We start from the raw sequence: 22,555 nt of genomic DNA on the forward strand, positions 1-22,555 counted from the left end.
TCGTGTTGCCAGACGCATAAGAAAGGCAAATTGATTAGGCTGTGATCGAACACAGCCGACCACCTCGTCAGATATCGTATTCTGGAGTGTCTTGAGGGCCGGCCGACGAAGAAGCGTATGGATTGTTATCCCCGGAAGCCGAGAAAGGGCTGAAGGCCATGCCGCCTGGGGTGTTGATTGGGTGGAATCCAGAGCCATGCGGCAGGATATCGTCTCCGAAGCCCTGGCCACTGAATGAATGGAAGGGATATCCGGTTCGAGATTGAAGAGACAGGGGGTTAAGCGTGTTAGAGCCAATGCTCTGATGATGGAAAAAGGGATGGATATGAGTGCTGACTCCTCCGTGAAAGTACGGAACCGCTGACGGCTTGAGACCCGTCGGAGTGGGAGATTGAATCGACATGTTGGAATTCATTGGCTGCAGCGCCGGACGGCTGCGATGCTCGAAGTTGTCGATGTGGTCAGAGACGAGTCCCACGGGTTCAGGGACTATCACGGACCTTCCGCCATCCAAAGGACTCTCCATAGGGCCTGCCAAGGCGTCGATTAGCAGAGGTGAGACTTGGTGAGAACCATGGTTCAAAAGGAGTCCGGACTGACCAGGGCTTGGAATTGCCGTGTCACGGAAGACGTCGTAGTTAGCTCCCGCACCATTGGTTTGCGCCGGGACACGACTGCCGTTCTGAATGCCTTGGTCCTTCTGACTCCCGCCATCGCTGTTGCCCATGCCCTTGGAGGCTTCCTTGGCTTGGGCCTTCCTGGTCGAAGCTCGAGTCTGACGTGCGGTTGCCATGGTTGAGCCCTGGTGGGCATCTTTCTTCTTGTGATTGTCTCCGGCATGGACGCTCGGCTCCTAGGAATGTCATCACGTCAGTAAAATCACACAATACATAGCTCCTGTATGGAGGGGGGCCGCCTGGGGAAGGGGTTCACGGACCGGGCTACCGTCAATGGAAGGGGCGGCATATATGTCGCGCGTTCTCTGCAGCTCTCCATTCTCGGACCAAACGCTCTCCGTCGGTTCCACTTCGGCCGAGGTTTGCTTCATCTGCCTCAGAACAGACTCGTCCTTTCGCTGGTTGCGCTTCCGTTTCTGGGCTTCTGTGGCGGAGTCGAATACACGCATTCCGGGCCAACTCGCGCCTTTGAGCTTAGAGCGGTCGGTGTCATCCTTGCTGGCGACGTCGGCGGCTTCCTCGGACGGCAGGGCACTTCCAGTGATCTCCGTCTCTGAAGACCAGCCCTTGTATTTCGGTCGCAAGGGGATCTCTGGAGATCCAAGCATCGCGTATGGAGCTTGAGCGTGTCTGGGTACTGGCGTCTGATAGCTAGAGTGGTCAATGGGATACCCCTGGTGCGCACCAGCCGCATGAGGCAACCCATCTGCGTGTGCAGTGTTCCAGTTAAGTGCGGGGGGTCCCCGTGAATGAGCTGCTGGATCAGCTTGGACGACCTTGTTGCGTTTGACGATAGGGTGGGCGTCGAACTTGGGCAACCTGTTAGTAAGGGGCACCAAACTATCACCAAACGGGCCTTGTGAGTTTTGTTACTTACACTAGCTGTGCCGGACCTGGCCCGTTTATTGGACTTCTTGGAGTCCTTCGCCGTCATTCTGTGGGCAAGCAATTGCTGTATGCCATACTGCTCATACCAGCCATCGTATTCCGCAAGAGTCTCTTTGGCGGCCCTCTCTTTATCCGCCCGTATTTCCGTTCTGAATCGGAAAGATAGGTGGCTCTTAGAGGAAATGTGAGTCAGGAGATGCGAGACATCTGAAAACGATGGTTGTTTGGGGCAAAGAACGCATTTCAGAGGAATCGTTCCGCTCTTCGCCAACTCCAGAGGTGAAATGGACGCCATTTTCTGGAAAGGTGGTCAGTATGTCATCGTTGGACGCATCGTGATAGCTCGGGATTGGCCAGCAACATGCTGCTGAGAGTGGCTCTGGGCGATATATAACCAAAAATAAGAGGGTGAGAAGAAGCTGAGGGGGGAAACAGTTGTTGTGGGGGATCAGCAAGCAAGCAACTCACGGAATGAAGACCGATTCTTCGACTTTTAGGTCTCGAGTTACGTTGTTTCCAAGAGACCTCGTCTGTAGGCGTAGCTCCCAAAAATGCGAGGGTGAACCGGTTTTGAGTGGGGAAGGTTGGCAGAGAAACTGAACTGGTGGTTCTAGGTGCGGCAGAGAGAGACTCGAGGGTCGAGTTTGGCAAAGGTCAACCTGAATTGCCCTGATAAAAAAATTAGTAAAAGAGGTGACTCTCTGCAGCCATGGCAGACTATGGTAAGAAAAAGGTGCTGCTGGTTCCAATGTATGCTACACCAGGTGGCGGGTGGGAGGACCAGAAGTCCAAGATGGAGTTAGGTTGGGGAAGAGAAGATTGGAGATGGGAGGACTTCTGAGGGTTTTGAAGTGGATGGGATGTGCGACAAGGTTGCCAACTCGCTGAGTCGTCAATAACTGGCTTAGTCGTCAATAAGTTGCTGAGTCGTCAACAACTGGCTGAGTCGTCAACTCGCTGAGCTGTCAAACCCATGGACAGGTAGGTACCAGCTATTAACTTTCAATAACCAACTGCATCACAATAGATGTAGGACGCAATAAGTTGGACGACTGAATGTCAAGCCCATGGCCAAATCGCAGAGTCTTGACGTCGATCATATGGGACATGCTCCTCAAAAAACCCAGGGGTGATAGAGAATGCCAGATGATTAATGACTTGGTGAAGTGTAAGCCACTTACATGGGGAATGTGAGAAAGTGGATGGATGACCAGGTAGGCGACATGGTTGAGGAAGGGAGTGAAACACAAGACAGGATAGAATGGGCAACAGAATGACCATACATACATAAGGGATGAGACAGCTCCAGTATGGGATGGACAGGAGGTGCGACAACGTTGACAGACTGACAGACTGCCCGCTGTCAAGTATATAGAGAAGGTGGGGCAACAATGAGCATGAAGTAGTAGCGTGTTCCCACAGCAGAGAGCAAAGCAAGGCGTCTTATGGGATGGGTGGAGGACAGATGGAAGATCCGACGGTGACGACTGCATGGGAGTCGCCATATACAAAAGGGGAAGAGCAATGCTAGGCATGAGAAAGCATTGCAAGTAAACAGGACGTGGGCGGGACATGGAACCCTTTTGTGTTTGTACATGGCTGGGCTGGAATTTAATGTGTCAGGGGAAGTATATGAACCCGGCAGAGCACGTGGTATCAGGGGAGAAGGAGCAACCTGAACTTCCAGGGTATCTTCCATGTACAAAGGAAAATCTGGAAGTTGGGACGAATGGTAGGTACCTAGGTAGTTGGGACGAATGGAGAGTGGAAGGAAGTTGGGACGAAAGGTGTACCTACTTCATACCAGGTCCATGTGCTGCAGACCAAATGTTGTGAGGCAATGGCAACCTGATGACAGTCGAATGGGTGGTAATAAAGATGTTGTCCTAAGAAGGTCCACGGGTGTTCTAGGAGGACGAACAGGTGGCTCGGAGAAGGGACAATGGATTGTAGATGGGTGGTTCTCTTGCCTGTCGTAGGTGAACTGGAGGAGAGGCGAAACCAGGCGGGAAAGAAGAGTTGCAAAGGACGGTCCTGGGGGGGAGGAGTTCTCAAAGGCCCTTATGTAAGGCGACTTCGAGGTATGTCGGTATGTCGTGTGTACCTTACCTAGGATGTCTTGGGGATTCATACCTACTTTGCGACTCAAAAGGGAAGGAACGATTGGCCTCACCACAGATGACCCACAGTACCTAGGTACCTCGATGCTCCCAGGAGGTTGAAGATGGCCAAAGAGGTCTTGCTTGTCCAGACTATGTCGGAGATAGGCAGAAAAATGCAGGGAGAAAGAACTCTGAATGTGAAGAGTAGAGGAGGAAATTGACTGGAAGAATATTTGGTTATTTGTCTTACCTGGTAATGCTGGGAATCCTCTGGTTTGGGTGAGGATGGAGACTCTTAGCTGTCGAGCGTATGCTGGAAGACAGGCGAATATTTGCGGGGAGGTAGAGCTCCAAGGGACGAAGGTGAAGGAACATTGGCCTTGGAAAACCTCAAGCACCAAAATTTTGGCAATGGCATGGGCCTGTATTTCAGTCTAGGATAACTTAGACCAACCTCGTGTAAGCCGACCTCGGGAACCCACTACTTAGGGCACTACCTGTTCCTGATAGCACTACATGTTCCTCGATAACATAAGCGACACCTCTCGCCTGCCTGTCAAAGGCGTGTTAAAACAGAGGCGGAAATATGCACGAGACTTGAGGACTGTTATGACATGAGCATAGGATAGACAGGGCGACGGGAAGCCTCATATGTCCACGGTATGACTACGAAAGGGGTTGGATATTGAATTGTCTTGCCTTTCACAGCCATAGTGATATGAACCCACAGAGCTTGCCAAGATTAGTTACCTAGATTTGCGGTGCAGGTTACTTCCTACTTACGAAAAAGCTTGTAGAAAGATGATAATTGGTGGGAGATTAGAAGGACTGAGCGCTCGGCAAGGGTAAGACAGTGGTAAAGATGGCGACACACTAAATCATTAATAACAAAGACCTACTCTCAGGGCCCTCAAAGCTCAACATATTCCCTGTTTCAAAGGACAGCGAGGAGATAGATAGGGGTGTGCGGACAGGTTAGCTGAAAAGAGGGAGATTTTAGAGGAAAGGAATAGTTGCTGAGTCCTGGGACATAGGGGAAGGTTGTCAATTCACCCAGCGTTTCGGCACGACGGAATGGTGTGCTGATTCCACTTCCATGTCATGTAACCGCAGAGGAGACTGATTCGCTTCCTTCTAAATCGCAACTTCGCAAAATGTTAGCTTCGCAAATATGACTATATATAAACCAGACGCATGTGGAAAGGCAACAGAGACTGGAGGCTGTCAGCTTTTTCAAACAACAGCGACGGGGCAGCGAAGCTCTGGTCTGGAGATTAATTCTAAGAGACAAGAGAAGCAAAGAAAGACTCAGCTTGCTAAGACATTGAGCGAATTTAATAATAGCCCAGCAACAAAGCTTAGCCTAGAAGCAGATAATAGTATGTAAGGCTCTCCGCGGTGACAGGGTTAAGAAAAAATATATTGAGGAGTAGCAACTAGGCGTGGGACGAAGGAAGACATAATTATTAAGAGGTGAGAAGGACCTTGATATGATAGATGAAACGGCGAGAGAACAGTGGGAGCTGATAGGGCATTCTCATGTCGTAAATGACACTCCGGGGGACATAAAGTCGAACTCCTAACGTTACTTATGATAAAAATAGTAATCACGCTATGTAGTGGATTTGAGGCGAGTAAACGCAGCTCTAAATGGGATAGCCTCGTGTAGTGAGATTAGAAAACTGACTACAAGGAATTGGGAAGATTACCCTGAATCAAGAGATAGGATGGGCTGAATGCTAAGTGAGCGAGTGGATGTTCTAACCAAGATAGTTTCCAAATAGCAGTAGGTTCCTATGTGTAGGTGAAGAGTTTGAAAACTCATGCCTCCCAACTCTTTGACGCTACTAGATAATTCCATAGCAGTTTGTGGATGAACTCAAGACCGGCTCACTGGAGTGATATATCATTCGTAGCGACAACGAGAGGAGGAGGAGAGACGGAGAAGGTGAGGGTAGGGTCAGTTGCCCAGAATATTGGAAATGTCAGTCCACATCTCCAAGTGTATCGCTGGTGACAGATAGCTCGAAGAACCAAGAAATGTAAGTGCAGACTGGTGTACTCTACTGTTGCCTTGTATCCTCCCCAGCATCGTGGGCGCGAGGGGGTTATTAGATTGCAAGAGACTGATGACAGAACAACTGGAACTCAAGTCATTGCTCAAATTATCAATGGCATTCAACTTCATCTACAACCCGAAAGATGGGTTGACCTAGTCTTGTTTGCCCAAAATCCTTTCGATAGTCGATTTCGGCATACAATAAGACGCGGAAACAGGTGCGAGTCCCGGATATTCCAGTAGGCTTAACCCGGCGATGGCATAGAGGGTATGCCATACATCAACCATATTTCCTGGTCGGTCGGAGATACCCCCTTGTTCGGGGTCCTGGCATCTCAGAATGAAAGAAATAAGCTGGTCCCTATCAATCCAATGGGTCCTGCCAATCATTTCGAGACTGCTCAGAACCCACCAACTATAGCAAACATCCTCTTTCTTCTCGGGCCTGCCGTTTAGCCCACCTCCGGCGATCTGTCTCTCACTGAGCCACCTGCCGAGCTTATCAGCGTCGACGAGGTCCAGCCTCCCTGCGATGGACAAGGCGGCGACGCAGGTGAATATCTGGCCAGCGTGGGATTCGGCGCCCGGACTGACGCCGTACCCGCCATCGAAGTTGCCGCAGGCAACGACGTAATCTACAGCCTTGTCGACATCAACCAGGTGAAGAAGCCCGAGGAGGGACAGCGCGTTGAGCGCGCCGTAGAGGAAGCGAGTGTCTTGCTCGCCCCATTCGTCCCCAGCAAAGGTACCGGTGTCTCTGTTCTGCAGGTCGGCAATAACTGGAATGAACATTAGCCAGGAACAGGTTCCCAAGGAATTATTATGGGAGGGTAAACTGACACTTCCCAACCAGTGCCTTGCCCTTCCCCCTCTTCTCGAGTTCGTCCAATGCATCTATCATGGCGAGAATCTGCACCGCACTGACGGTATAGAGCATGTGTGCGTCGTGGCTCGGAGCAGCTCCGAACCCGCCGTTCTCGTGCTGACATGACAGGACAAAGTCTATTGTCTCCTCTCGTGGAAGGGCCTGCGGGTGGCCCAGTAGATGGAGGGCCGCCAAACCCCAGTAGAGACCATTTAGTCGGAGGTGTTCCGTAAGCCAGTAATCATACTCGTCCTTCCGGGTATCCAAGCTCTGGATATATTTGACATGGGAGGAAGTGGCAAGCTGGACCTCTGGAGGTAGCTCCCCGACAGTTCCAGTCATGGTGGTCGCCTGGTCTGGTTTCCGGCTGGAGCCCTTACGAATAGAAAGCAAAAGTTGAAGCGGTAGGCAGTCGTGCAGTCGCGATTGTCGAGAGGTTCAAAATGTATTACGTAACTAGGTACGCAACAACGACGGGATTCATACCAGCCGTCTGCCAACTGCCAACCGTTAGAGTTAAGTACGTATAGCACTGTACCTTCCCACCGAGGTAAGGCATCTTGCCCGACCAAATACAGAGCGTAACCGATTGACGTCGGACAAAGGCGCATAATGTATTGCGCAACCCATGAACATTCAATGTTGCGGAGTTTCCGTATTTAAGAAACCCGTTTACATAGTAGGGAATGAGTGCGGCTCAGCTTGCCTCACCTCGCGCATGGACCGTTGGGGGAGGTACCCGACATACCTGAGAGGTAGGTAATTACGTACCGACCCAGTTTCAGATCAGCCTGTGTTCCTGGACTAAGCTGGTTATGGCAAGGTGTTCTTGACCCCTCACGCGGATCAATTGTTACTAGGTTGTTACTTCAATGTCAGTGTCACAAAATGTGTCGTTTCTCTGACCGTATTCTCCTCTCCGCGCAGATATTAGATTAGACAGATAAGTTGAGCTAGATTGTCAAAGCAAATATGTGGCATCAGCTGCTTATTTGTCTTGATCAATTTGTTAGTTAAGTCTGTTGAAAAGCAGTCAGCAGGTGAGTGACTAGGTACCTACAGTATTGGAGACACGGACAAGAGGCATGGGCATTGGACTCCCGGGGGGGGGGTGCACGGGCTCTGGGGAATCCCTCTTGCTGACGCAACCAGTGATGAGCTTCCTCTAGCCTGGACGTTTCCGGAGCTTCCATTGTATGGACGTACCTACTGTACGGAGGTACAGACGTAGAATATGGCGAAGAGACCTGACGATTTATTATTAGTGTAGTTCAGCGGTAGGTTAGGTAGACGACTCAGGCAGGTGACCATGCTGCGATAGCATTCCCCTTGCTCCCGGTCTTCTCTAAACAGTTTCGGGCGGGAATGCTGATGATCCGAGCTCTTCACTTCCAGTCCCGGGCCTGGCTCAGATCTCTCGGGACTTGGGCAAAGAAAGGTGGGGGATTGGTTGAGCCATCTCTCTATTCGATATCCCGCTGTGATATAAGATACCTAGGGCCTACATTACGTACCTATGACAGTCTTGAAAGCGGGCGGGCAGCTTGTGACTGACTGTGCTGTACCTACTGCTAGTAAACATTCATTGGTACTATCCACGGAAGTTATGCGTATGGTCACATCCTCAAATTGATTACCTGCCGTAGTCCCAGTTAGTACCTTCGTGCCTTAGGTCGGGTGCCGAGCGCTACCTAATTTCCAGCCCCCCTCAAAGGTAAACCAGGTACGGTAGAATATGCCTTCAAACGTTGCGCCTAACACACAGTAAAATCTAAACACCCCTGATGACACGTCCCTGCACACCATCTGGTTGGAGGGTTTCAGAAAATACTCTCTGGAACCTATCGCAGACGGCCTGGAGGCACGACGGCATCGGGTTTGTGCCAATCTGACCAGAGTCTGGACCATCCCTTGGCTGAGTCTAAGTCTTAGGTTGCCTGCTACCCAAATAGGCGCGCAAGAGGAGAGAAACAAGGGGGCAAGCGAGGGAAAAAAAAGAAACCCCATGAACTGAACGCACGACATCGACCGAAACCGCCGAGTTGTGCACGAGCAACGATCTCCCTTTGCTTGACGACCACAAGCCCACAGCCACAGCCACAGCATCCTTCGTCTCGCTCTTTGCTTCCGCTGCGTCTCCGCTCACGGTCAATCAGGCCCGACAAGCAGCCCTACCTTGCCTCCATTATTTCCGTGCTCCGAGCCTTTTCTGGATTGGTCGCTCATTTGTCGCAGACTCCAATCTGCCTATTTCCCCTTGCTAGGGGCCCCCGACACATTCATACTGCTGCGCACGAGACAGCTGGTGGTTTCCTGCGGCATAGACGGGATCAGGATTCAGGAACAACCAACAGAGCCTGCTATATGCACCTCCCAGTTATTACTAACTGGCGGAGATGGGACGCAAACCCGCACCACAGCCGCTGACACTGGCTGATACCGCTGCCTCGGGCGAAGATCCGCCCGCTGGTGAAACCCTCCCGATTTCTTCGACACCCGACTCCACCTCTTCCAGGTCTCCCCGTTCTCCGTTCAGGTTTGCTCAGAAAAAGCCACAGAAAGTCGGAGGGAGACAACCTCTACAGGCTCCCGACGTCTCACCGCAGCAGCAACAGCTGCCGGAAGAAACCCAATACCCCCCCATATCCTCGGCACTCTACCAAGAACAGCAACAACAGCAACAACAACATCATCATCATCCCGACAACCCCTCGAACCAGCTGCGCCAGCAGCAGCAGCAGCAGTTCCAGCACCAGCAACAGCACCAGCAACACGGCCACAGTCATCGTCGCAAAGTCGAGGACAAGGGGTCTAAGTCGGGCTTCTTCCACCACTTCACCAAGTCAGCCGATCGCCTCCATACCCACCAGCAGGCAGGATCTCGAAGCGAGATTATGTCAAGGGACACCGACCGCCCAGCCACATCAAAACAGAATCTCAAGCAAGCAGGTAAGAAAGCCGCCAACCGTTGCGACCTCCGCAGGGTCGAAGGTAGACCGTACGCGCAAGCTGGGCGATCTGACACTGATGAACACTCTCTAGTGCCTGCTTATCCCGACCAGGTGGCCCAGAAAACTTTCCCATCGACAGCTTCCAAATCCGACCTCTCCCTCGTCTACTCAAACGATCACGACGACCCCAACGGCGTGAAGAAAGATAAACAGAAGCATTTTCCCCTTTTGAACCGGACGAGATCTATCAAGGAGAAGGATAATTCCAGTCCGCAGGGTCACGTTCCAGTTGCGATAAACGTGACCGAACCAGAGAGCGCACACTACCGCGGCCCTCCTTCCCTCAGGACTGCCCCAATCCATGCGCACGACCGATCATTCAGAGAAATGATGTCATCCGCGGTGAGGAATCACTCGGCCGAGCGGCCTCAGGGCAGGGACACATACGGCAACAAGGGAAGAGATCATGATAGGGATCATCATGGCAGATACCAACCCTCCTTTAGGGAAAACGGAGGCTCGACATTTTTCAATGGACTGAGGAGCTCGTCTAGCAAAGCAGCAGACTTGATCAGCAAAGGCCTCTTTGGCAAACCAGCGAGGAGTGGTAGTACCACCGAGAGGGAACCAATCGTGGACGATGAGCATTACGTTCTGAAAGTCATCAATCTGCCCCTTGTTGAGCAGACGCGCCGTACCCGAATTTCGAAGAGGCTGGAAGATTCACGGGACAAGACCGAGTTCTGGATGCCTGCTTTCCCCTGGAGAGCCATCGACTACCTCAACTACAAGGGCAGCGATGTCGAGGGCCTGTATCGAGTCCCGGGAAGTGGCCCGCAGATCAAGAAATGGCAGCGCAAGTTCGATGAAGGTCAGTACCCAGTCCCCCTTCCACCGCCGTCCCCCCCCCCCCGCGCCAACCGGTACCATGTGAACCAGGCTACTAACGATGCTTTTAAGAGGGTGATGTGGATCTCTTTCTCCAGAAAGATCTCTACGACATCAACATCATCGGCTCAATGCTGAAGGCATGGCTGCGGGAACTGCCCGACGAACTCTTCCCCAAGGATGCTCAAGACAGAATCGCAAGAGAATGCGTGGGCTCGGAGACGGTCCCACAGCTCTTGATCGACGAGCTCTCCAACCTCACGCCATTCAACTACTATCTCCTCTTTGCGATAACATGCCACTTGAGCCTTCTGCTCGCTCACTCGGACAAGAACAAGATGGACTTTCGCAATTTATGCATTTGCTTCCAGCCCTGCATGAAGATTGATGCCTTCTGCTTCAAGTTTTTGGTATGCGATTGGAGAGACTGTTGGAAAGGTTGCAAGAACGAAGCGAAGTTCATCGAGGAGGAGTACGCGTTGTTTGACCAGACGCCTCCTCGGAGACTTGAGGACCCCTATGGAACTAGCCCTGAAAGGGGGGTGGAAGATCGCAATGTATCCTCCTCGGACAGCAGCAAACAGTCGAACCGCAGCGCGGACAACCGAAAACCTCGACTGAAGAAGAAGGCGCTGCCTGCGATCGAGAATGCCAGTGTTGAGGCAAACTCAACGGTTTCGACGACCGTCACCATACATAGCGGGCGAGAGACACCATCTCGAAGGTCCGGAGATCTTCGCCCGTTGTCCCCTATCCAGCCACTGTCGCCTTTGGGCTTCTGAGCCGGGGGGGTTTACAGGCAATCCCTTGACACTCCGAACCTCTTGATTTTGGCGAGTCGGTCATTTCGCTATAAATGACCGACTGGCCCACTCCAGTATACTTACGACATGACGCCACTGACGACTTTCCTTTGTCTTGATCGATTTGACTCGATCTTCCGTCACTTCGACTGCACGACATAGCCCTACCAGAGTCATAGAGGCGAAGGCGGCTTGCTTTGACTTTCTTTTTCTTCCTCTTCTTCTTCTTCAGCAAGTGGACTAGTTTTATGATTTGCTGCGTTGTTTAACTGGAATACCCTCTTCACGGCATTTGGAATGGTTTCAAATCGGAGCCTCAAGTTTGGAACAACAGACCCCATCATCCTGGAATTGTCCCATGCTTCCCTTATTTGTCGCGACCGTGTTTTCGATATTACGTGCTGGGCCGGTCTTGAATACCGGTCCTACTTCCTCATGGGGCGGGGCATCTGTCCATCCCAGGAAGCTTGCCGGGTGGAAAGTTTTTGGCTTGACGGAGATGCTGATGGGCATCTTAAACGAAGGTGACGAGAGGCAAGCATTGATACGACAATGCTTGGTCTCTGGCGGCGAAAAAGGCTTCGGGAAAGGAAGGTGCCGGAGTCCCCTTTGTACTGTACAATACACAACGGCACGCAGAACTGAAAGTGAATGCATAGCGAGGCGAGAAATCAAATGATCATTTCGGCTCGGAGGGGGGCTCCTTTGTGCCTTACTTAGGCTCAAGGGATTGACCATCATGGTCGACTTGGATCGCTCCGCTCCGGGGAATGAGTTTATAAAACCTCCGCAGCATAACATGACCCTTAACTCCAACTAACAGGCCCGCAATACCTTCCCTTATAACGCCATAGTGATGATGAATGTCCCAGCCCTTCCCAGCCCGACATGCCATGAAGTCGTCTTCCACTTTATCCCATCAGTTGCCTCCTCCCTCTGACCTCCGCATGTTTTTCCTCATCAGCCTCTCGTTCCGCTTGACCCTCTCCTTCCTCTCCCGCCGCTTATCCCCCTGCACCGTCGTGCCCTCCTTCCTCTCCGCCTCCTTCTTGGGGTCCACCTCGACCAGCCAGTCGTTCTCGCCGGCCTTGTTGGCGCCCTTGTAACCCCACTTGCGCTCCCACTCGCCCGTGGCCTCGTTGTGCTGCAGGTTGCGCCGCTGCTCGCGCGTCTTGGTCTTGATGCCGCGCTTCTTGGCAAATGCCTCCCACTTGGTCTCGGCCCGCTCCACCGGCACTGGCTTCTCGCGCGGCAGGGGCGTCGTGCTGGGCGGCAGGGACAGCAGCACGCCGGCCTCGCTGGAGGAGATGGGGCACGTCGTCAGGAGCTGCGATATCAGCACCTGCGCCCCGTCCCGGGCGACCTGCCGGAGAGAGCCCTCGACATCGGAGGGGTCCACAGCGACGGGGTTTGGGTCGTTGGCTAGCAGGAGGCCGAGGTCGAAGGTGTAGGGTGTCGGCTTTGTGACCGCTACGGCCAGCTTGGGGCGTGAGGCCGGGACAGACATGCTGGAGTTTGCTGTGTGTGTGTTGAGCTGTCCGGGAGTGGCACAATGGGAAAATGCTGGACTTTTGCTTGCTTGGTTTTAGGTTCTAAGCGGGCAATGAAGACTGCGAACATTTTTTTGGCGGTGATGGGTTGCAGTAGTTCAGCCTAGCACCTAAGGATTGACTGCTTTGATTGGCTGGAACGGCCGAAACTTAAAGCGACTCCGTATCCGTGCAGCTCAACGCCTGGCGGGTGGACCGAATTTATTTGCTCTTGGGAGCAAAGAAAAGGGACCGGGCAACTTTGCGATGAGACGATAGATACCGACCGATTCTACAACAGCCGCAAGGGAACACTTACACGCCCGCCATGGCGGCACCCAATTGCCTGAGATGCCTCTTGCGGCCCTCCCCTGCAATGGCAATCCCCCGAAGGCTAGCACCAGTCACAATATCTACCGCGCCGTTCTCCTCGTCCGCTGCCACGCTCTACGCTTCCAAGCCCGCGAGCTCAAGCATGTCGAAGCATATACGTGCGGGCAAGAAAATGAAGCTCGGCAAATTCAAGAAAAAGAAGAATATCGATCGCGGCAAACCTCCTGCGCCTGGCGAGCGGAAGGCCTTCCGGAAACGCATATTGCTCAGCAACAACAACGCCCTGTCTGTTCCGGGCCTGGGGGAGCTCAGCGCCGATGCAATGCTTGATCCCACAAAGACGGGCCGCGTGCTCGCCATCCCGAACGAACTCGTGGACCAATTGCGCGCGGTAGAAGCCTTCAAGCCGTCACAGTGCTGGGGGCTGTTCCGACAGCCCTCTATCCTCGTCCGCGCGGAGACGACGGACCTGGCTAAGAGGATGCAGGACTCTGCGCGGAAGCAGGAGACGCTCAGATTGGTTATTACAGGGGAGAAGTTGGCCGGAAAGAGCACGCTCCTCCTCCAGTCAATGGCGTATGGGTATCTCAACGGCTGGATTGTTTTCAATATCCCTGAAGGTGAGTCCTTGCTACCTTGCTAGGATCGCTCTCCCTTATTGAGCCAGGAGTCTGATCTCTTCACAGCGCAAGAACTCACAACTGCGTGCACCGAGTACGCCCCAATACCGGGCACCGACCCCGTACAATACAGCCAGCAGTCCTACGCACTCAAGATGATGCAAGCCCTCCGCAAATCTAACGAGCGTGTACTCTCCAGTCTCAAGACGGTCCACTCGCATCCCAACCTCGTGCAGCACTTCCCCGTGGGTACATCGCTCTTGCAGCTCGCCAACGGCGCCAAGGAGGCCGACAACGCCTGGCCCGTCTTCAACGCGGTCTGGCAGGAATTGACCGTTCAGGGCCACGGCCGGCCGCCGATCCTCTTCGCCCTGGACGGCCTCGCCCACGTCATGAAGATCAGCGCCTACCGCTCGCCCGCCTTCGAGCTCATCCACTCGCACGACCTCGCCGTCGTCCGCCGCTTCGTCGACTGCCTCTCGGGCGCGGCGCCGCTCCCCAACGGCGGCGCCGCCATCGCCGCCACCAGCAGGGGCAACGCGCCGCGCACGCCGTCCATGGAGCTGGCCCTGGCCCAGCGGGAGGCGGAGCGCGACGGCACCGAGCCCCCCCGGAGGGAGCCCTTCTCCCGGGGCTACGACGACCGCGTCGACGCCGCCCTGGCGACCGTCCAGGTGCTGCGGCTCAGCAGCGTCGCCAAGGCCGAGGCGAGGGCCATCATGGAGTACTGGGCGGCGAGCGGGCTGCTCAGGACCGCCGTGGATGAGCCCACCGTGAGCGAGAAGTGGACCATGGGCGGGAACGGCATCCTGGGGGAGATGGAGAGGGCGGCGTTGCGGACGATGAGGCTTTGAGGGGGTATGTGACGGGCCTAGATGATAGAATGCGGAGCTTCTTTTCCATGTCTACCTGGTTACCGGGAACTGCTCATTCTTTCCATCTGTACGCACTCTGTATTGTATAAGAGGGAGATATGGATGAACGATGTACCATAAAATCATTGCTAAGATACATACCCCTTTAGAAAGGGTGCTATTTTCGGGACTTAGCAGGTTAGAACGTGATTCTGCGAGAGCTTTGCATAAAGTTGTCTGCATATTAATTCTTCCATTTCCTAACATGAGTCAATTCGATCGTCTACAGCTTCCTCTGGTTATCCCGAGAAAGATTCCACTAAAACGCCAGTCCCAGCTCCCCACGAAACCCCTACATGAACACACAAAGCACAAAAGACATCAATCAGGCGCGTAACCCCATGTATCGGCTCTAGAAGTCGACATCGTCTCCCATATCCCCGTTGTTGGAGGTGACGAACACCAGTCGGCTGCTGTTGCCTGCAGTTTGCCAGACCTAAAGAAGAAGAAGAAGAAAGTCAGCTTGCATGTCCCATCAAAAGAACAAGAAGGGAGTGTCCTAGGCCGGGAATTACTTACGTCGAGTGTGGTGTACTCCTCCAGCGCATTCAGCCACTGGTCCTCGGTGAACCCCTTGGCGATGACCCGCTCCTTGACCTTCCTCATGCTGAGCTCGATGCCGAACTCGCCGTCCTCGTCGTCCTCGCCGCCCGCGTCGTCGGGCCGGCAGGCGCCTGAGTCGGCCAGGCCCTTGACGAGGTTGTAGATCCTGCTGCTGGCGTTGAGGGCCCTCCTGCCGGCGCCGGCGCCGCCCGGGTCGGTGGCCAGGCTGTCCTTGCTGGCCTCGACGAGGCGCAGGGCCTCGTCGACGTCGTCCTGCACCACCTCGTTGCTGAAGCGCAGGCGGGCCAGCGCCTGCGCGAGGCGCACGACGCCGAGCAGCGTCCGCGGCGTCGTGTGCGCGAACTGCTTGCCCCGCTTCTCGGCGCGCCGCTGCTGCTCCCGCAGCCGCACGTACGTCTTGACCAGGTACTCGGACACGGACGCGGGGACCACGGGCCGGAACGTGCGCGCCTGCGCGACGTAGGCGCGCACCTCGTGCGGCGTGAACACGACGCCATCGGCGGTGCCGAGGTCCGGGTGCCGGCTGTTCATGTGCACGAAGGCGACGTGCTTGGCGAGCTGGGCGTCGGTGTCGCGGGACGGCGTGTCGAGGATGAGGAAGAGGATGTCGAAACGGGAGAGCAGGGCGGCCGGCAGGTTGATGTTCTCGACGGGCGAGATGCGCGGGTTGTAGCGGCCGTAGATGGGGTTGGCCGCCGCGAGGATGGAGGTGCGCGCGTTGAGGGTGGTCGAGATGCCGGCCTTTGAGATGCTGATCGTCTGCTGCTCCATGACTTCATGGATCGCCGTCCGGTCGTTGTCGTCCATCTTGTCGAACTCGTCGATGCAGCAGATGCCGTTGTCGGCGAGGACGAGAGCACCACCTTCCAGGACCATCTCGTCGGTCACTGGGTCTCGCATCACAGCGGCCGTCAGACCGACACCGCTGCTGCCACGGCCAGAGGTGTAGACGCCACGGGGCGCCACCTTGGAAATGTACTTGAGCAGCTGAGACTTGGCCACACCCGGATCACCCATCAAGCAGACGTTGATGTCGCCACGGATTCTCATACCGTCACCCATTTCTTTGGTAACACCTCCGACCAAGAGAAGCAAGAGGGCCTTCTTGACGTCTAGATGGCCAAAGATTTCTGGTGCAATAGACTTGGCCAGATACTCGTAGACGTGTCCCGACTGTCTGAACTCGTCGATCCTTCGCACCAGCTTGGGGTCGATTTCCATCTCGTCGTACGCCTTCTTGTGTTGACGAATGTGGTGAGCCTCAACATAAGTGTCGGTCAAGAGACCTGCACGCATCGCCTTGAAACCAGTGTATGGAGTTGGGAGGAAGATACCGGCAACGTCGACAACGTCACCAGGGCTGATCTTCCGGACGAGGCTACCATAGCAAAGAATAGTCAAGGTTCTCGGGATTTGTCCAATAGGGACCTGCTCAGCGAGCTCCTGGACCTTGACCTCCTGGAAGGGCAGGAATTTGGAGGCTCTTGATGAAGGATGCAGCTGTCCCTTGGCCTGGTTGGCCTTGCAGTCCCGGGATGGGCAGATGGTCAAAGGGCCAAACTGCTTGTCCGTAACAGGCTGGAAGATCTCGCAGCCACAGCGGTCACAGGTATAAGCGCTGACTTGGACAATAGGCTTGACATCCGAGACCCGAGTGGCGATGCCGCGCACAGTGATCAGGTGGCCGAGGTGGTCGCCGCGAACTTGACGAACTGACAATGTCTTAGCCGGGCTTGTGAGAGTGATTTCTCTCGGCTTGAACACAAGTGTGTATCGTCGCGTAAGTTGAGCTGGGAATTGATCTTCCACGATCGTCGGGTCCACGGTCCTCTCGGCCGCCTCTTCCAGCTCGCGATTCCGTTGCTGTCTCCGTGCCATCAAGACGTCAAGAACATCGTCCTTGAATGTGATATCCTCGCTCGGCTGGGGCATCAACTTGTCGACAGCCCTAGAGAGGAGCTCAACGTAATGCTTCGTATTTGTTTCGACCGACTTCACAAGTTTGAGGCCTTCGTTGACTTGCTCCTCGTACTTGACGCCCTGTCAGTAAATAGATTCGCGGGGTATGACATGGCGATGAGGAAAAGGCCTTACTGTTGCCAAGTCGTCTAGGTCAACGACAACCTCATCGATGTCTCTGTCTGCTAGTTTCTGGAGCATGTCCTTGTACTTGTACTGCGGCAATCGACTCCGAGCCCTTTCTTGGACGCGACGCTCTTCCCCCTCTTCGTCGTCCATAAAGTCATACTCATCGCTCAGGTCATCGGCGTCGATATTAATATTGCCGAGGCCATGGGTAATGGCCTGCTCGGGCGAGGTCTTGAATTCTTCTAAAAAGCTCTCGAAGGCACCTGCACTGGGTATTAGTGTAACTGCATGGACAGGCATGGTGAACGCAGGACATACTCTGTTGCGCCGAATAGTCGACAGGCTTCTTATACTCCAAAAGGGCCATGATTGTTTACTTCGTGCCGTTGGCCGCCGGAGATGATAGACAAGAAAGGAGAGCTTGGTGTTGGGAATCGAGGGACGTGGTGAGAGAGGATCGCAAGTCTGAATTGGCTTCAGAGAGTTTTGCGACACTAACAAGGGTGGCTTGGGACATTGCACGCGCCATGACGGCGGAAAGTGGAGGCTGGGAACGCGTCAGGGGGTCAGAAATGAAGACGCGTTTTCGCGACTCGTTCGTGTTCCTGGCATTAATTGAAAGCGCTCGGACCTGCTAGGACATTTGTAAGCTCAGCCACATGCCAAGGCCCTGACTGTGGCTGAAAAGGTTAGCCCCGCAGTGGGATAACCCTTCGTCTTGTCCGTCATGGTGGGGTTGTCTGGGAAGATGTTTACTTCCATACAACCTCAACACTTTATTTAGAACCAGAACAATCGCAACCATGACTCACTCGTTCGAGCCGCTACAGAATGATCTACTCCTACGGGCCGCCTGGGGTAAGTAAGAACCACGAATACGCTCTTTCAGGTTGCTTTGAACCCTCGATTAACCAGCTTCCAGGCCAGAAGGTGGAACGGCCCCCAATGTGGGTGATGAGGCAAGGTGCGCTCAACTCCCTTAGTCCATTTAAACTGCCTTCGGCTTGGCCGGAACTTTTAACTAAATTACGAATATAGCTGGCCGTTACCTCCCAGAGTATCACGAGGCAAAAGCCAACCGGGATTTCTTCGAGTGCTGCCGAACTCCTGAGATCGCATCGACCTTGACCCTCCAACCAATTGATCGGTTCGCGGGCCTCATAGATGCCGCTATTATCTTCTCCGACATTCTGGTGATTCCCCAGGCTATGGGCATGGACGTCCAAATGGTCGACAAGAAAGGACCGCACTTCCCAAACCCTCTGAAGAGCCCCGACGACGGTCAGTATGCGCAGGTGATGGAACGCCAGGTGGATGTTTCCAAGGAGCTAGGCTATGTCTACGATGCCATCACGATGACAAGACATAAACTTAAGGGAAGAGTGCCGCTCATTGGGTTCTGCGGAGCCCCCTGGACACTGCTCTGCTATATGGTTGAGGGCGGAGGGACGAAAATCTTCCAGCACAGCAAGGCGTGGATCTACAAATATCCAAATGAAGCGAAGGCTCTCTTGCAGAAGATCTCTGAGCTATGCGTTGAGCATCTTGCGCTACAGGTGAAGGCAGGCGCTCAGGTATGCAATTTCAGTTGTTGACTGTCCCCGACCAATTTGCTGACCCCTCTTCCAGGCCGTCCAAGTCTTTGATTCTTGGGCTGGTGAACTGTCGCCAGCGTCATTCAAGGAGTTCTCGGAGCCCTACCTAGCCTATATTGCAAAGTACTTGCCGCTAAAGCTGCGTGAGCTTGGCCTAGATGTGGTGCCCATGATTGTCTTCCCCAAGGGCGCTTGGTATGCCCTGGATTCCGTGTCGAACTTGGGCTACAATGTTGTTGGCCTCGATTGGACTCATGACCCGGCGGAGGTGGTCAAGACGATAGGCGACCGCCCGATCGTGATTCAAGGCAATGCAGACCCAGGGGTCTTGTACGGGTCGCATGCATCCATAACGGAGGTCGTCAAGAAGATGGTAGATGGTTTCGGGTGGGCGGAACGGAGGAGAGGCTGGATCGTTAATCTCGGACATGGTAAGCTTCAGAGTTGACATGTCTATGACCTCGAGCTGACTGATACACCCAGGGATAACACCATTCGTCAACCCAGACGATTTGAAATTCTTCTTCCAAGAAGTCCATCGCCTTACTGTCTAACCTGTGCAGCAACGTGTTTAGGATGGGTGCTGAGCCGGGGATCTGTAGGATGAGGCCGCTTATAGAGGGTCTCCCACGCTCGCAAGGTCGACCCAAAACCTGTTTGTCATAAGCTTGGAAATCTCATCTCTTGATCATCACTTACCATGATACCTTCCAAGCGCGTTTGCCGTGGAGACTCCTACACACTCCCTGACTTTGAGGATTTCGAATCGAGACATCGGCAGAACACCATCCATCATCCCCAAAATCTCCTAGGTGATCCCGCATCAGCCGAGCGGCGAGTGCTTTTGCCAATCCGCGGCCACGATATGGTTCCTAGAGGGAGTCAGCCCTTCGAGTAGTTCCGTTCCAAATGGTGTATGCAATATTACCACGCTTACCTCGCAATGGAGACTTGTCAGCGATCCGTCCAAGCCCAAGAACGCCCAGGCGATTGGGGTTCCGTCATCAAGCCGTATCGCCGTGTTCGGCAGAAGCAGCAGCGTAGCCCTGCAATCACCATCTTAGCAAGCCAGCCCAATTCTCACGGGCTGCGTAGCAACACTCTCCGTAAGCTCGAAAGCGCAGACTTAGGGAAGCCGGGGGCTCACGCACTCCTTCCTGGGTATCGCCGTCCGCGCCCTAACAAGCGCCGCATCCCCACTGTCTCGGATGGCGTCCCAACGCATCCCCGCCGGTAGCTCCCCACCGCCGCCGCCACCGGCCCCGGCCAGGTCCTCCACCCGGAAGAGCCACTTGTCGTAGAAGTCCCACCCCACCCCCCTGGGCGTGACGCCCGTCGCTCGCACAGAGACCCCGGCCCCGATCAGCGCCTGCCGCACCGCCTCGTGCAGAGACCCCATCAGCACGGTGCCGGGTCGCCGGGCGCCCGGGTCCGGGTCTCGCTCCGGGGCTGCCGTCGCGGTGCCGGCGGCGTACTCCGTCTCGATCTTGCGCATCCGCCGCAGCAGCGCGAGCACTTGCTCGACGCACGCGCCGGCCGGCGCGGCAGCGCCGCTGCTGGAGGTGCTGTCATTGTCGTCCTCCTCGAGGGTGGAGTACAGCCAGCTCTCGGTCTCGGGGCCGCGAGACGGGTCGACGTAGGCTGCGGCGAAGCGTGCCGGCGTGGGCGGCGGGCCTGTCGGATCGGGGCCGGCGTGGGCGGTCTCGGGCGTGTAGGCCAATAGGATGCGCGCCACCGGGGTCGAGGCGCCCCTGAGGCGGTGGGCGGATTGGAGGCGGCGGAGGAGGGGTAGGGAGAAGGGGAGGTGGCCCGCCAGGAGGGCGAGGATCCACTCGGGGACGTGCGGTAGGTCCTCGATTTTCACGGTCATTTGGGTGGTTTCTTCGGCCACGTTAAATAGGGGTTGGTAGGACCATTGCTGTTCAATCTGGAGGAGGGGAAGGGCTCTCCGCATCTATGTCCCATAGTAATTTATGGTTGGGCTCGGAACTAAAGCCGGCCGTTGGGCCCTAGGAGCGACCTAATCGCCGGGGTCCGTCAAGGAAACAATCCGGGGGTGGATGTCGTGACCGTGAAAAGATTTTTCATTCGTTACCCATAATCGCAACTGCGTAACTGCGTGGCAACAAAACCCATAACCATGCCTTCCATGCTCCGCGTAAACAAGTAGCGCTCAATCCATCGCGTCCCACAAAAAGTAAAAAGCCTTGCGAAACGCCTGCACTCAAAAGCCGTAGGGGTATGGATAGATGATACAGTAAAGCCCGACGCAAATGTCTCTCATAAATGATTCCTCAGATGGAAAACCCCCCAACAGGGAAAAGACGTGGGCCCCTCGAATAAGCGGCGACAAGTCCCGCAGACGCCCCGGGGGGGCGCCTCACTTCTTGCCGAAGAAGAAGTTCTTGCCCTTCTCGGCCCAGCCGCTCGGCGACTCGGCGTCCGTGACGGCGCTCTCGTCATCCTTCCCCCGCCCATCCTGCTCTGCGGCCCGGACCTCGTCCGGGTTGACGACGTTGCCGTTGCCGCCGCGCCCGACGTGCGTGGCGCCGTGGCTGGGTCGGCGAGCCACTCTGAGGCCATGTTAGGAACTCGTCCGTCCGTGAGGGGTTTCCCCCTGACTCAATCACCACGGGGCCCCCCTCAAAATAACATAGGTAAAAGCGGATAATGGAACTTACGGCTCGACGTCTTGGAGAGCGCGGGTCTCTGCCGGATCGGTGTTCTTGGCCATGTTGCCGGAGCCGCCGCGGCCGGTTGTCACGACGGACTCCTTCAGCGTGGGCGTCTCCAGGTCTTGGGGCTTGATCTTGGGGGACTTTGTGCTGTCGACGATGTTGCCGGCGCCACCACGGCCGGAAGACTGGAGGTGCGACATGTGGAAAATGGAGCTTGTGCAATATTTGGAGACCAAACTTGACGTGTGATAAGATATGGGGCGAGATATAGATGCCTACTTCATATTATTCACCAGTAGAGGATTAAAAAAGAAAGAAAGCTTGGTTGGTGTATCAATGAATGAATGCCTGGAGTGAGTCTCGCCATCGACCTGGAGGTGTTAGTCCAATCCGGTGGGGCAATTTTGGTCACAAGGATGGAAACCCCTTGCGCTAAAAAATTGGGCAAGTCTCGCCCCTCAGTCTTGCATGTACGTAGTACGGACGTACTTTACGAGGCTCTCGTTGGGTCCAAGTAATTGAGACACGTCCCGGCCAATTATCTACTGTGTACCTGTGTACCTTGATTAATTCTTTTGGTGTGTGACTGGAGCATGGACGGGAGTCTAAAGACCTGGTTCGACAATCCGGGCACCTCTCCGGATTAATAAGTCTCCTCCATACAAATCGATCTGCCCGACCACGATGCCTATATTTGACAACCAGAGTCTCCCCAAGAACCTAACCTATTCTAAAGCCAAGTGATACAGGCCCTATGCAGCAGATCCTAGCATTACCCAGTACCCTCCGTCAGGCCCACCACTTCGTATCAAGCCCGCTTTTGCTGTATTTGTATCTCTCTGCAACGGAAACGATGTAGATAGGATCGTGCCAGGAAACTAAGGGGAGGGAAACGAAAATGGAAATGGAGACATCCACCCGACCGTTCAATGCAAAAATCCGCTCGGTTCCATTCTATAGGGCCATCGGTAACATTCCTGAGGGGGCCGACCAGCTAAGTA

At 54.6% G+C, this 22,555-nt stretch overlaps 10 protein-coding genes across 10 annotated transcripts; 3 read left to right on the forward strand and 7 right to left on the reverse strand.

Annotated features, from left to right (window-relative positions):
* Positions 1-67: 67 nt before the first annotated feature.
* QBC33DRAFT_556366 (uncharacterized protein) lies at positions 68-1,611 on the reverse strand (the record flags this gene model as incomplete). Its single annotated transcript, XM_060429723.1, has 4 exons — positions 68-531; positions 601-853; positions 938-1,486; positions 1,555-1,611. 4 exons carry the CDS (start codon positions 1,609-1,611, stop codon positions 68-70), a joined length of 1,323 nt encoding a protein of 440 aa, XP_060286159.1.
* A 4,209-nt stretch (positions 1,612-5,820) lies between these two features.
* On the reverse strand, positions 5,821-7,397 carry QBC33DRAFT_306798 (terpenoid cyclases/protein prenyltransferase alpha-alpha toroid). The gene is made up of 2 exons (XM_060423447.1): positions 6,567-7,397; positions 5,821-6,505 (listed from the first exon to the last, which is right to left on the reverse strand). The coding sequence occupies exons 1-2, from the start codon at positions 6,931-6,933 to the stop codon at positions 5,880-5,882; spliced, it is 993 nt and encodes a 330-aa protein (XP_060286160.1). The 5' UTR covers positions 6,934-7,397; the 3' UTR covers positions 5,821-5,879.
* Positions 7,398-8,238: 841 nt separating this feature from the next.
* Positions 8,239-8,898, reverse strand: QBC33DRAFT_529683 (uncharacterized protein). The gene has a single exon (XM_060427163.1). The coding sequence runs from the start codon at positions 8,695-8,697 to the stop codon at positions 8,260-8,262; it is 438 nt and encodes a 145-aa protein (XP_060286161.1). The 5' UTR covers positions 8,698-8,898; the 3' UTR covers positions 8,239-8,259.
* On the forward strand, positions 8,843-11,402 carry QBC33DRAFT_306804 (uncharacterized protein). Its single transcript, XM_060423448.1, has 2 exons — positions 8,843-10,413; positions 10,503-11,402. Exons 1-2 carry the CDS (start codon positions 8,988-8,990, stop codon positions 11,210-11,212), a joined length of 2,136 nt encoding a protein of 711 aa, XP_060286162.1. The 5' UTR covers positions 8,843-8,987; the 3' UTR covers positions 11,213-11,402.
* Positions 11,403-12,032: 630 nt separating this feature from the next.
* Positions 12,033-12,930, reverse strand: QBC33DRAFT_306787 (ribosome biogenesis protein). The gene has a single exon (XM_060423446.1). It carries the CDS (start codon positions 12,738-12,740, stop codon positions 12,153-12,155), a length of 588 nt encoding a protein of 195 aa, XP_060286163.1. The 5' UTR covers positions 12,741-12,930; the 3' UTR covers positions 12,033-12,152.
* A 74-nt stretch (positions 12,931-13,004) lies between these two features.
* Positions 13,005-14,959, forward strand: QBC33DRAFT_609391 (mitochondrial ribosomal protein). Its single transcript, XM_060432386.1, has 2 exons — positions 13,005-13,715; positions 13,782-14,959. The coding sequence occupies exons 1-2, from the start codon at positions 13,091-13,093 to the stop codon at positions 14,567-14,569; spliced, it is 1,413 nt and encodes a 470-aa protein (XP_060286164.1). The 5' UTR covers positions 13,005-13,090; the 3' UTR covers positions 14,570-14,959.
* QBC33DRAFT_529690 (DNA replication licensing factor MCM7) lies at positions 14,701-17,883 on the reverse strand. Its single transcript, XM_060427164.1, has 4 exons — positions 17,600-17,883; positions 17,288-17,544; positions 15,149-17,224; positions 14,701-15,065 (listed from the first exon to the last, which is right to left on the reverse strand). Exons 1-4 carry the CDS (start codon positions 17,646-17,648, stop codon positions 14,982-14,984), a joined length of 2,466 nt encoding a protein of 821 aa, XP_060286165.1. The 5' UTR covers positions 17,649-17,883; the 3' UTR covers positions 14,701-14,981.
* A 201-nt stretch (positions 17,884-18,084) lies between these two features.
* QBC33DRAFT_446273 (uroporphyrinogen decarboxylase) lies at positions 18,085-19,430 on the forward strand (the record flags this gene model as incomplete). Its single annotated transcript, XM_060424362.1, has 5 exons — positions 18,085-18,139; positions 18,204-18,245; positions 18,320-18,855; positions 18,911-19,307; positions 19,360-19,430. The coding sequence occupies 5 exons, from the start codon at positions 18,085-18,087 to the stop codon at positions 19,428-19,430; spliced, it is 1,101 nt and encodes a 366-aa protein (XP_060286166.1).
* QBC33DRAFT_529693 (uncharacterized protein) lies at positions 19,169-20,336 on the reverse strand. Its single transcript, XM_060427165.1, has 4 exons — positions 20,028-20,336; positions 19,814-19,922; positions 19,576-19,748; positions 19,169-19,529 (listed from the first exon to the last, which is right to left on the reverse strand). Exons 1-4 carry the CDS (start codon positions 20,273-20,275, stop codon positions 19,490-19,492), a joined length of 570 nt encoding a protein of 189 aa, XP_060286167.1. The 5' UTR covers positions 20,276-20,336; the 3' UTR covers positions 19,169-19,489.
* Positions 20,337-21,256: 920 nt separating this feature from the next.
* On the reverse strand, positions 21,257-21,754 carry QBC33DRAFT_512625 (uncharacterized protein; the record flags this gene model as incomplete). Its single annotated transcript, XM_060425921.1, has 2 exons — positions 21,257-21,449; positions 21,558-21,754. 2 exons carry the CDS (start codon positions 21,752-21,754, stop codon positions 21,257-21,259), a joined length of 390 nt encoding a protein of 129 aa, XP_060286168.1.
* Positions 21,755-22,555: the final 801 nt, after the last annotated feature.

This window comes from Phialemonium atrogriseum (assembly GCF_030411735.1).
Source record: "Phialemonium atrogriseum strain 8032-3 unplaced genomic scaffold QBC33scaffold_5, whole genome shotgun sequence".
Taxonomy (NCBI): Eukaryota; Fungi; Ascomycota; class Sordariomycetes; order Cephalothecales; family Cephalothecaceae; genus Phialemonium; species Phialemonium atrogriseum.